The 13,069-nt window shown below is 35.9% G+C and overlaps 1 protein-coding gene across 1 annotated transcript in view; it reads right to left on the bottom strand.

Moving 5' to 3' along the window:
- Positions 1 to 750: 750 nt before the first annotated feature.
- Positions 751 to 13,069, bottom strand: part of ppp2r2d (protein phosphatase 2, regulatory subunit B, delta) — a 28,907-nt gene continuing 16,588 nt past the window's right edge. Inside the window, exons 5-10 of the mRNA XM_022669107.2 lie at positions 10,536 to 10,648; positions 9,330 to 9,507; positions 7,812 to 7,976; positions 4,895 to 5,064; positions 3,752 to 3,843; positions 751 to 2,913 (exon numbers count right to left, since the gene is read on the bottom strand). Coding sequence (XP_022524828.1) covers positions 2,634 to 2,913; positions 3,752 to 3,843; positions 4,895 to 5,064; positions 7,812 to 7,976; positions 9,330 to 9,507; positions 10,536 to 10,648 — 998 coding nt within the window. The 3' untranslated portion in view covers positions 751 to 2,633. The remainder of the gene's footprint in view (positions 2,914 to 3,751; positions 3,844 to 4,894; positions 5,065 to 7,811; positions 7,977 to 9,329; positions 9,508 to 10,535; positions 10,649 to 13,069) is intronic.

Genomic DNA, 13,069 nt, shown 5'->3' with positions numbered 1-13,069 from the left:
TTCAAATTGTCCCTGTATCCTGTATATATGTGCAATGATGCATCTATTAATACAGGAAAATAAGATTTTTTAGCAGCTTTGCACATCTTATCCATGCTGAGAAGAAGAATTAAATGTAACACGAGCCAAATGTTGCCCCGTATAATAATAAAGGAACATAAAAATACAGCAGCTTTGAGCTTTGGTTCTCTTTTATATTAAGAAAAGACACAAAATGTGGTCGAACTAGGCCTGTCACAATAATCGCAATCGATTTATCGTGCGATAAAATGAACATGATCTCAATAATATATGATAATCATGATACTGTGTTTATCGTCTATTGTGTTTGTTCACATACATATATAGATAACAGTGAACAGTATTATAGCCAGTCATACTTAAATACCTGTGACTCTGTAACAGACACACAGTGTGGACTAAAGTAGGTAAAGAGATAAGTATATAATTCCCAAACTAAATTATAATAAATGATTCAAAATTAAAATTTTGCTGTCTTTAAAAAGGTGTTTAATTTTATTTTTATGCTATATTCTGTTATTATTTTATATTATTATTATAATAGTCTTAAAATTACAAAAAAATATTGTGTATCGCAATCATTTCTGGGACGATATATCATCCACAAAAAATGCTTATCGTGACAGGCCTAGGTTCATAGGTCAGAAATTGGATTCCAATTAGAAATTAGAACTTAATTGGATCCTACATTTTTTTTAATTTTATGGAATAAAATATCTAATGCTCTAATCCAGAGTGACAAGTTTATTTCTATTACAGTATTTGTCCGATGTAGTGTTAGGAGTTTGGAGTCTTGCCCAAGGACTGGTATTGGTGTAGAGCAGCATTCAGTCACCCAGAGTAGGAATTGAACCCCAGTCTCCCACATGATTTAGTAGCTCACTGGCATGCAGTGGTGTTATCCACTGCACCACACCAAAAAAAAAAAAAAAAAAATACACAAAACAACCCTAAAGAATAAAAGCTGGTCGTTTTTTTTGCGCTGTTCTCTGGTAGTGTGAACGCAGGGTGTAAAAGATAAGATTTTAAGGTGGATCTGACTCCTTTAAGCAGCTGGTTTAGATGAAGATCAGCAGGATGACTTCACATTTCATTACTGCCGCTCCAAACCCACATAATGCAGATTACATGCAGAATACAGAACAGAAAAAAAAAATCAAATAAAATCAAATAACCAAATAAATCCACATACATACCTGCTCGTCATGTAAAAAACGCTTTCTCTTTATAGTTTTGCTATTTTTATTAAGTGGTTTTGACACCAGACGTTGGTGTGGTAATTTATATATAGATATATATTTAGATATATAGACACAGTCAGTGAGTAGATGTTATTATGCATGAGAAACAAAACGAAACGAAAAACAAAACGAAACTAAAAATAAAGAAACAAAAGATCTGCAATCTGTCCACTGACCAAAAATAAATAAATAATGGAGATCTGTAGTAAGTGCTTAAAAGGTAAAAACACCCGAGGCCTGGGACTGAGGCCAGGGGAGGAATGTTGACAGGCATTGACCAGCAAAAAAAAAAAATTAAATATAAAAATAAAGAAAGAAAGAAAGCAAAAAAAAAAAAAAAAAAGGAAGTCACTTTTTCTGAAAGGCCTGGGCTCTCAGGCCACAGATACTCTGGTATCTACGGTTCTACAGTTCTGTGGTTCTGACGGAGAACAAAAAGTCGACTGGGACGCTCTTTTTGGGAGGACTGTTTTGGGTGATCTGTGATTTTGGTCGACAAACAAAAATAATAAAAATAAAAAAAATAATAAAAATAATAAAAAACGAAAATAACTAAGGCTCAGACTGAAAAACAAAAAATTAAACGGAAAGAAAAATAAAAATAAAAAAAGAAGACAGAAAGAAGATTTCAGTAACTGCTGAAAGGTTGAATCTGATTTGGCCTCTGAGTTACGAGGTTTTTCGTCGATTCTTTATGAATTTTTTTATTGTAGATCTGGCGTATGATTGGTGGAGGAGAAAAAGAGGGGAGTAGATATGAGTGATGAGTGATGGGTGGGTCTTGCATTGTTGTTGATCTTGTGGTTGCCCTTTTAAACGAAAGATTTATGAAGGAGCAATGCAGTAGGGTCAATGTATTTATTTATATATTTATTCATATATTTATTTATTTTATATATATATATATATATATATATATATATATATATATATATATATATATATATATATATATATATATATATTTTATGTTTAAGGGCTTTTGACCGTGCCTCTCGTGTGACGAGGCGTTAGCAAAAGAGACACGCCCATTTACTCCTCCTCATTTCCCCTGGACTATGTGTGAAAGACTAAACAAACTAAACAAAAAAATAAAATAAAATACAAATGAAAAATGAAACAAAAAAACTGAAAAAGAAAAAACAAGTGCATCCATTCTTCCATTAGGAGAACAACATGAAACAAGGCTGCGGCTTCTCTTCGACTTTAACGTTAAGGACTAGGCTATGGAAAGTACGAGATCATTATTATTCTTCTTCTTTTCTGTGGTTTTCTGTGGTTTTCGCGAGTCCTCTCTTGTCCTCTTGTGCCGGAGGGGAATAAGGTGGAGATTTTTCTTGGTTTGGATTTTTCTCCGCTGCTGTTCTCTCTTTAGTTCATTTTGTCCTGGAATATATACAGGTTGTTGGTGGCGGCCACCGCTATGACGTTCTCTTTGGGGTGCCAGGCGGTGTGGAGGATCTTCTTGTTGAAGTCCAGGCTGTCCACGCTGATCTCGTCCTTCTTCCTCTTCCCGCCGGTGCAGACTTTACGGGGTTTCAGCGTGGCCCGCGGTTTGCTGTTCTCCCGGGACGCCTCCAGAGTGATGTCCCGGCGGGTGTTCCGGTCAAACATTCTGAAGAAGTTGTTGTAGGAGCCGGTCATAATGGCACTGCGGGGGAGGACAGAACGGAGGAGAGGATGAATAAGAGGAGAGATGGGTTATATGAACTTGATTGGTCAATATAATATCAGTTATGCTAAAATCAAAAGTGAATATGTAAGGGCCTTGTCTGAGCTTGCTTGTAAAAAGCAAAAACGGGGAGAGAGAGAAAGGGAAAAAAAAATAAAAAATAAGCACTGAAACTAGGGCTGGGCGATACTGTGTAAAAAAAAAAAAATATATATATATAATCTTGATATTTTACAAATATACATTTATTATTTTATAGTAGTAAAATATATAGTAAGTAGCCCCCTTAAAACTCTCTCTGCAGCGGCTGTACCTAAAGATGTACAATCTCCATGTTCCTATTTTTATGCAGCTGCAGATTTCATTTTCCAGCAGGACTTGGCACACTGCCCACACTGTACCAGTGTACATGTTCAAGTACCAACTGGTCTTATATAATATTCTAATTTATATGAGTATCACATTTTGAACTGAACTACTGAAATAAAGTAGCTTTTCAATGCTTTTATTTATTTTATTTTTTTTAAGATGCACCTGTGTGTGTGCGTTTATGTATGTATGTATGTATGGCAATGCAGACAGAAATGTTTAGACAGAAAAAAAAACTCTAGCTTGAAATGTGATTTCATGATAAATTGCACTAAATCATTTTCTAAATTAAACTAAGCATGTGAAGCTTCAAAATCAGACATTTCCACTTAAACTCCTACTAAATTAATCTGCTACAAATGACAGTTTTGATATGATAGAATAATGATAGAAGAATTACTTTTGGTTTCATAATAAAAAACATTCTATAAGTATTAAAACAGGGTACCTGTCTGATCCGTTCCAGCAGCACTCGAACTTGTCAAAAATGCAGTCGTTCTCATACAGCGAGCACAGCTTACTACGTAGGTATTCATGTACCTACAGAAACACAACCATCAGAATTTATTAGGGAACAGATACAAACAGAACATTAAACACCTCACAAACTGAACCCTGGAACTGGAACTCTAAATCCTGTCAGTGCTTTTCTGTACAGGAGGGTTTACAGGAGTAAACTCAATTACTTGAAATTAGGCCGGTCTAAATACTGTAGTTATTTTTTTGGACTAAATGTTGTCCCTGAAATAACTGTAATAACTTGGACAAAACCAAAATGCCACTGATATGATGCAATTACAACTGCACTACAATATTAAAGGGCAATTACTTTGTAATTAAGGATATTCAGGTAATATAGAAAATAATTTAATAAATATCATAAACAAACAAAGAAAAATTACATTTAAAACAGCCAAGATATTAAAACATTATAATGTCATGAAAGATCAAGTCTATGTATTGTACAAAAATAACAATCAGGAGGACAGACCTTCTTTAAACTAGAAAAAACATCTGATCCATCTATCTAATCCATCCATCTAATCTATCCATCTAATCCATCCATCCACTTATCCAATCAATACATCCATTTATCCAATCAATACATCCATTTATCCCATTAATCCATCCATTTATCTATCCGTCCAATCAATCCAATCCAATCAATCCAATCAATCAATCAATCAATCAAATCAATCCATTCATCCACATTTATCCAATAAATCCAATCCACCAACCATCCAATATTCAATCCATCCATGCAATCAATCCAAACTATAATTTTATTCAATCAATCCATCCATTTATCCATCCATTTATCCAATCAATCCATCCATCCAATCAATCCAATCAATCCATCCATCCATTTATCCAATCAATCCATCTATTTATATATCCATCCAATCAATTCATACATCCATCCAATCCATCCAATCCAGTCTACAGTAAAGCAAACAATCTACAAACAGACAATTTGGGACTGTGGCTTTTCTGCCAAGAAGTCAGAATTACCCCAAGAGCACAGTGTAGACTCATCTATGAGGTGATTGAGTGCATGGTAAGGTTTTACTGTGTGTTTGGTGTGCGGTACCTGGTAGGTCTCTACAGGCCGGTTCTCCATGTTGAGGTCCCACACCTTCACTGAAAGGTAGTCTCGGGTCATCATGTATCGGCCGCTGTGGCTGAACTTGACATCAGATATGGAGGAGATGATTTCTGAGAAGAACGACCTGCTGCTCGGATCTTCAGGCTCTTCAAAAACTTTGGTGGAAGAGAAGAGAAGAGTATGGGCAGATTTTTTAGATCAAAATGGTTTAAAATTGAACGTTTTTAAACTTTCTCAAGTTGTAAAACATCAAGAACACTTGTTAAATCAGAAGCTATAGATTGACTGACATTCTGAATTAACATTATAATATATAAATATAATTATAACTGCATTTTAAATTTCATACATTCATTCTTTTATCTACTTTTAAATATCCACTAAAAAGTTGCGTCTTAAGAAAAACAAGTGCGAATAATCGCAGTTAATCAGATTTTTGTTGTGAACATTTGTCAATTTTAGCCAACTTCAGCAATGAGCTCTTATTTGGGACAAGTGTGAACACACCATTATAATCCATTTAAGGTGGAACATGTAGGGTATTGTAAAGCTAAAGAGAATTACTGTTGATTTTGATAAATACATAAATAAAAAGGGCATTTTTTTGGTTTGTGGTTGGTGTGGTGCAGTGGATAACACCACTACCTGCCAGTGAGCTACCTCATCATGTGTGAGACTGGGGTTCAATTCCTGATCTGGGTGACTGAATGTTGCTCTACAACAATAAGAGTCCTTCTCTGTGATATGAATTACTGTACTCTGTAATGGGGATTATTCTGTGTTCTTATTTAAAATCCCTCAGTTAGAAACTAGAGCAGTAATCTGTAGTAGATAAGCGTATCTGAGGAATGTTCTACACGCTCCTGCAGACGACCCTGAATTACACAGTAAAAGCAGGTTAATTAAAGCACAGAGAGAATCAGAGCATGGTTTTTTTCTACATTAATGGAAAACTGTGACTTTCTGCTGAGAGGGTGAAAACCAGACGCACTATTTTTGTTTTCTTGAGACTTGCTGACATTAAACAGAATAAAATGTCTTCTCACTTTAAAACTGCAGAGAATGAGACAGTAGTAGCGGTAGTAATATAATCTTAACGCCAAGAGTTCATAGGCTATTTTCCTGGAAGGAGCGGTTATGTTATGTACAGGCTTTGTGGGGTAAAGGAGTGTTCAGATTAGGGCTGCAGGAAAAAATCAATTTGAGCTTGAATCGCGAATCTAACATTGAATGATTCAGAATCGATTCTCATTTTCAAAAAATCTATTTTTTTGGGTGAAGCTACTGTCGCAGTTAAAAAGCTCCGCGCCACAGTAAGTGAGCTGTTAGGCAACAGAGGGGTGTGCATGCTAAAATCTAGTATATTTAGTATTTTTTCTGCTTGTTACGTAAATATAGCCTATCTAGTTTCACTCTTGACCTTGTGGCTGTGTTACATTGATGAGTGTTTTCCAGTTTTAACAATGTCTTCCTTTTAGAAATGAATTCAGGATTAGTTAATCATGCTAGAAACTAGCCATCCATTATTGTGGCACTGTCACTATGTTGCAAAACGATTTAATACAGTAAGGAAGCTAAGTTTATTGTTTTAAATAAATGTTCTACTTGTTTAAATTGCCCATTTTAATTTTTTTATCTTCTCCCATAACTTAAACAAAAATTATAGGCCATTTGATTTGAAAAATCATTCCAGAATTGAAAATCGCTTCTGGATCGAATCGTGACCCCAAAAATCTGAATCGAATCGAGATCTAGCAAGATTAAAACGTGACGATATTTCTCGTCTAGCTTTAACCTGTCTCGCAAGGGGGGGGGGGGGGGGGGACAGTTTAGTGTGGACTTTTTAAGTGGGATCTGGCAACACAGTAGCGATAGCAGCGAGTGTGGTGTCTGAACAGTGAGAGCAGCTCTCAGCAGAAGAGGAAAATTCATGCATTTGTACAGAAGATGCTTCTGCTACTTTTAAGTTGTTTGTCTGGCTGCATTTTGGCTCCAGTGAAAACAATAAACAGTAACAGAGTGACCAACAAGACACAAACCATATATAAATACTGTAAGTAAATCCTACACGTGACTGTTTCATAGGCAGCTGTACTAATCCCTTAGCTCTGTACTGTATTTAAAAACATGGTCTGTCTCTGTTTGCACTTCAAGCATAGTCTTAATATGACTGGTTATGGTTATGAATAGTAAAATTACAAGAGATTTAGGAGAAAAAACACACAAACCATAGTCTTAATATGACTGGTTGTGGTTTGCACTATATAAGACCTACAAAATTTTACATTTATTTTTTATTCTTATTTTTATTTCTATTTCTTATAGAATCAATGTTTGAGAGAAACCAGTCTGTTAAGTTTGCATTATATGATTTTGTCAAATAAAACTCTAGTTTTCAAGCCATTTTTCAGAGAGAAAAATGCGCAAGAGAGAAATGAGTGCGAGAAAGCGCAAGAGAGAGCGCAAGAGAGAGCGCAAGAGAGAGCGCAAGAGAGATGGAGAGAGACAGAGAGAGAGAGAGAGAGAGAAAGAGAGAGAGAGTGCAAGTGAAACAGTAAAAGAATGAGAGTGCGCCAATGCAGACGGGCAAGAGAACAATAAAGCATAATTGTGTGAGAAAGGAAAGAACAAGAGAAAGGAAGGGAAAAAGAGAATCAAAAAGGGCATCAGTGTGTAAGAGTGAGAGAAGAGCGTGAAAGAGTGCGAATGAGAGAGAGAGAGTGCACGAACAAGAGCAACAAAGTGTAAGAGAAAGAAAGAAAAAGTGAGAGCGCACAGGAGAGCAAAATTTAGAGCAATTGCAACAGCAAATAAACCAGAGGAAAAAAAAAAAAAAAAAGAGAAGTGATAAAGAAAGAGAAAGCACAGCAGCGTCGCGCGAGAGCATGTTTGGTCTACTCACATTTGCTATGTCTATCGCAGAGGGCCGCTGCCCGCATGTCGCAGAGGCGGATGGTGCCCTTGCTGCTGCTGTACACGAACACGTTGCACTGGTGAGGGTGGCACTCTGCAGCCGTGATCACCTCCGTCAGCTCCTCCATGTTGGCAGGCTTTATATCTACAATGTCTGGAGGAGGAAGCAGTGAAGGAGAAAAACAGACAAACGGCCAAAAAAGACCTAAAACTAAAGTAACTATACTCCTCGTTATCAGAAGAGGATCGAATCCTCGTAATAAATAAATAAGCGAATTATGGCAAGTCTACTAATTCATTTAAATCTTCTCTCAGGAAACTCTTTATTTTAAAGAAATGGTTATAGACTGCATGTTCAAATAATTGATATTTATGACTAAATAAATTACTCCTGTTACTGGAACTCACTCCTGTTACTTTTTAGGTTTTGAGTAACAGGACTTTTAGCCAGAGTTTTTAGCATAGAATAAGCAAAAACTAAAGCTTATAGCATGAGGACACTGAGCACATTCTAGAGATTTTCCCACAAATTGTATTTTAAAAAAATCCTCGCAAAATCCTCCCCCCCAAATAATTTAATCCATATTTCTTTATTATTATTTATTTCCATCCAATATTTTTTTTTTATCAGAGCCCAAAAATAAAAAATAAAATCTGTAATCTGTGTATTAATGATTGTAGTGAAATAAATGGTATTGGGTGGACAGTGATGCAAAATAAGTGTAAACGCTCCTTTGTAACAGGAGAAAAAAAATAAAAAGCAGAAGAGGGACAGAAAGACAAAAAAAGAAAAAACAAAGGAGAGAAAGAGAGAGAGAGAAATATAGTGTATATGTATGTATGTATATATTAGTTCCATTCATGCCAATAAAGCACCACTGAACTAAAAGAGAGATAGAAGGAGAGAGAGAGAGAGAGAAACAAAAGAGGAAAAAAAAAGAGAGAAATAAAAAAGGAGAGAAAAAGAGAAAGAAAGAGACAGTAAGAGAGAGAGAGAGAGAGAGAGAGAGAGAGAGAGAGAAAGAGAAAGTGAAAAAGTAAAAGAGTGGCAGTGAGGATAGGCAGGAGAACAAGAAAGCGCAAGAGTTTGAGAGAGGAAAAAGCAAGAAAAAGTATTTTCCCAAAAATTAAATTTTAAAAATCCTCCCAAAATCCCCCCCAAATAATTTTTTCCATTATTGTTGTTTCCTATTCTTTTTTTATAAGAGCCAAACAAAAATATGCAATATGTGTATTAATGATTGTAGTGAAATAAATGATATTGGGTGGAAAGTGATGCAAAATAAGTGTAAAATTTTCTTTGTAACAAGCAGCAAAAAATATATATATCTAAAGTGTAATTTTTGCACAAAATACTGAACCTACCCGCAGTGTAACTATAGCAGATTTATACATTGTGATGCTAAAACCATATATTCTGCAGCCCTACAGTCAACACTGTAGTAAAAGCAGCTTTTAAAAAAACATTTAAAAATTAAAAAGTAAAAAGTAACTTGGAAAAGGATACTAAAACTTCTATCTGTGATTTCTAAGTGCCATAGGTTTATTCTTAGGTCATCTGCAGAAAGGTATGTTTCATGATCACTATTTACTGAAATGGAGTTGATGTGATATGTGTGCGCATTCGCAAATATTCTGCGAGGGCTGGCTTCAACCATCAGGTCCATCGGCATCAGCACAGGCACCTGTGGACCAGAGACAGAGACAAAAATTTACATTTTTAGCTGTTGATGGTAGATAGTGGGGGTTAGGGCTGTCAAATTATTAATTAAATTATTTACTTTTTATGCAACATATGAGCAAAAACTCAACAGCATTCACTGACCTCATTAATACTACAGTATATAATAAATATACTGTAAATAACTCTGAGAAAAAATGGTAAAAAATTTTGATATTTATAGGTTTATGTTTAAGTAAAATGAACATTGTTGTTTTATTCTATAAACTACAGACAACATTTCTCCCAAATTCCAAATAAAAATATTGTCATTTAGAGCATTTATTTGGCTGAAATAAAAAAGATGCAGAGCTTTCAGACCTCAAATAATGCAAAGAAAGTTCATATTCATAAAGTTTCATAGAGTTCAGAAATCAATATTTGGTGGAATATCCCTGGTTTTTAATATCACAGTTTTTTTTTTTTATGCATCTTGGCATCATGTTCTCCTCCACCAGTCTTACACACTGCTTTTGGATAACTTTATGCTGCTTTACTCCTGGTGCAAAAATAATTCAAGCAGTTCAGTTTGGTGGTTTGATGGCTTGTAATCATCCATCTTCCTCTTGATTATATTCCAGAGGTTTTCAATTTGATAAAATCAAAGAAACTCATCATTTTTAGGTGCTCTCTTATTTTTTCCCCAGAGCTGCAGAGACCCATTTTGAAAAATGACTTGCTGTATTAAAGACAAAGTTTAGTTTTTATACTTTTTAGGTCCTACAAATTCCAAATTAGAATTAATAAATTTAAAATGCACACTAAGATAAAAATTCCAGGTCTGAGGAGGTTAATTTCTAAACAACAACAACAAAACAACAAAAGTTCATCATTCAGCGTCACGTCACTGCTCTGAGCTGCCTATTGTCTTCAGAGCAGAATTCTTTTAAACTATCACACAAACAGAGACAGGCGACAGGAAGTAGAGTCCTGAGGGAGCGTGGGGGACGGAAGGGGACGCGAGGAGGACGTGAGGGGGACGGAGGAACTTGCCCTTAGTGTTGAGATTCTAAACGGATCTCTCAGACGCCCGTCTTCATCTTTCAGATTGTAGCCCTCCGCTCGTTTGTCCCTTTCGCTGATCTTCCACAGCTTGATGGTTTTATCTTTATTATACGGAAATCAGACAAAAACAATCAGGTTAGATCAACCAATCAGAACCGTCGGGTCTTTAGAAAGCACAGGACGAGCATCAGACAGTAACATGACTTTTAAGACCTTTTTAATAGCTCTAACAATACAAAAATAATACCATTACTGTGGCAAAAAAAATTTGAATCACTACTTTTGCCTAGATCTCTATTTGCATTTATATAAGAATAATTAGCAAAAAAAAATGATTAAAATTATTAGATGTTTTAACTGGCTTGAATGGCACAACAATAAACCTATATACATATAAATTCCTATGTACACTATAATTTAGGGCTGCAACGATTAGTCGATATAATCGACAATAATAATAATAATAATAATAATAATAATAATAATAATAAAAATAAACTTTATTTATATAGCACCTTTCATACATAAAAATGCAACCCAAAGTGCTTTATGTAGAGAAAGAAAGTGTAAGAAATAATACACAAGCACAACAATCAAGCAAGGCAATTAAAAAAATAAATAAATTAATTAATTAATAAATAATAATAAGTAAATGAATAAATAAATAAAATGAACATTGATAAAATATAATACTCAAAAACAGATGAATGAAAACTATAACAGAATACAAACAGTCAAAACCAGACAGATAAAAATAAGATCTAATTAAAAGCTATAAAATAAAAATAAGATAATAGGGTGAAAATAAAATCAGAACCAAATACAGGTGCTGGTCAACGAATTAGAATAATTTGAAATAGTGCAATCATGAAATTCTTTTAATGCATTTTTTGTGCAGAAAGCAAATCAGATGTTCACCGCACCTGTCCTACTCGTTAGACTAATCACAGAACTCGTTACCTGGAAAAAAATTTGCTCAGCTGAGCTTTCCAAAAGGCCCATTTAGGCCATTTAACTGTGACACTGTTGTTTTATTGAATTAGAATAATGGAGAAACCGTTTCATTGAATTAGAATAAATGCTTGAATTTTTGTTTTCTGTGAAGAGTGTTCACTATGCAGTATAAAGTCAGGGTTGAGTAGAATTTCTAAGTTGTAAAATCAATCATGGGTAAGCAGCGCGACCTCTCAACCGGAATAGTGGCTCAAATTCAAGCCCTTCACCAACAAGGCTTGACCCAAACTAAAATTGCTGAGCAGCTCGGCATCAGCCAGTATTCCGTCTGCAAAGCTCTCAAGAAAAACTGCAGCAAGCGCACCAACTGTTCCGGCATCCGAAAAACTTCTGCTCGCGACAACAAGCAGCTGAGAAAGATCGCAGTCAGCAACCTTGTGGAACAAGCAGACTGGCGCTGACGTCTCCAGATCAACCACTTACCGTCGTCTGCGCGAACTCGGCTTCAAATCTCGCGTTCCAGCAGTAAAACCGATGCTGAACAAGAAACAAATGGAGAAAAGGCTGAAGTGGGCCAAAGAACACGGCGAGTGGACTGCTGAAGACTGGCAGAAAGTGGTCTTCAGTGACGAATCACGCTTCTGCATCTCCTTCGGTGACCAAGGTCCACGTGTCTGGTGTCGTGGTGGCGAAACCTACAACCACGAGTGCGTGAAAAGATCCGTCAAGTTTCCCCAGAGCGTTATGGTCTGGGGATGCATGTCCGCTCGAGGTGTAGGGAAACTCTGCTTCCTCAAAAAGACTGTCAATGCTGCCGTATATCAAGATGTTCTGGAAACGTTCCTGATTCCGACTGTTGAGGAACAGTTCGGCGAAGAAGACTTCATATTTCAACAGGATCTTGCACCGGCTCATGCGGCAAAGTCGACCAAAGATTGGTTCACTAAAAAACAGCTTGAAGTTTTGGCATGGCCGGCCAACTCGCCTTACCTCAATGTCATTGAAAACCTTTGGGCCATCGTCAAGCGGAAAATTCGCGACAGAAAGCCTACTACGCTGGACCAACTGAAGCAGAACATCGCCACTGCCTGGGAAGCTGTGACTGCGGAAACTTGCGACAAGCTGGTCAAATCGATGCCGTGGAGACTTCAGGCAGTCATACAAGCCAAGGGGGCAGCCACAAAATACTGAGAAAGTGATGATTGTAATTATAATAAAAATTATTCTAATTCAATGAAACGGTTTCTCCATTATTCTAATTCAATAAAACAACAGTGTCACAGTTAAATGGCCTAAATGGGCCTTTTGGAAAGCTCAGCTGAGCAAATTTTTTTCCAGGTAACGAGTTCTGTGATTAGTCTAACGAGTAGGACAGGTGCGGTGAACACCTGATTTGCTTTCTGCACAAAAAATGCATTCAAAGAATTTCATGATTGCACTATTTCAAATTATTCTAATTCGTTGACCAGCACCTGTAATGAAACAGTTATAACATATAAATAATAAGAATAATAAAGAATAAGGTCTAATTAAAAGATGACAATGTCGATTTAAATTTGTCGACTACA

Source organism: Astyanax mexicanus, chromosome 15 (assembly GCF_023375975.1).
Source record: "Astyanax mexicanus isolate ESR-SI-001 chromosome 15, AstMex3_surface, whole genome shotgun sequence".
Taxonomy (NCBI): domain Eukaryota; kingdom Metazoa; phylum Chordata; class Actinopteri; order Characiformes; family Acestrorhamphidae; genus Astyanax; species Astyanax mexicanus.
The sequence above is the reverse complement of the archived record's forward strand: the minus strand, read 5'-3'. Positions and strand labels throughout refer to the sequence as shown.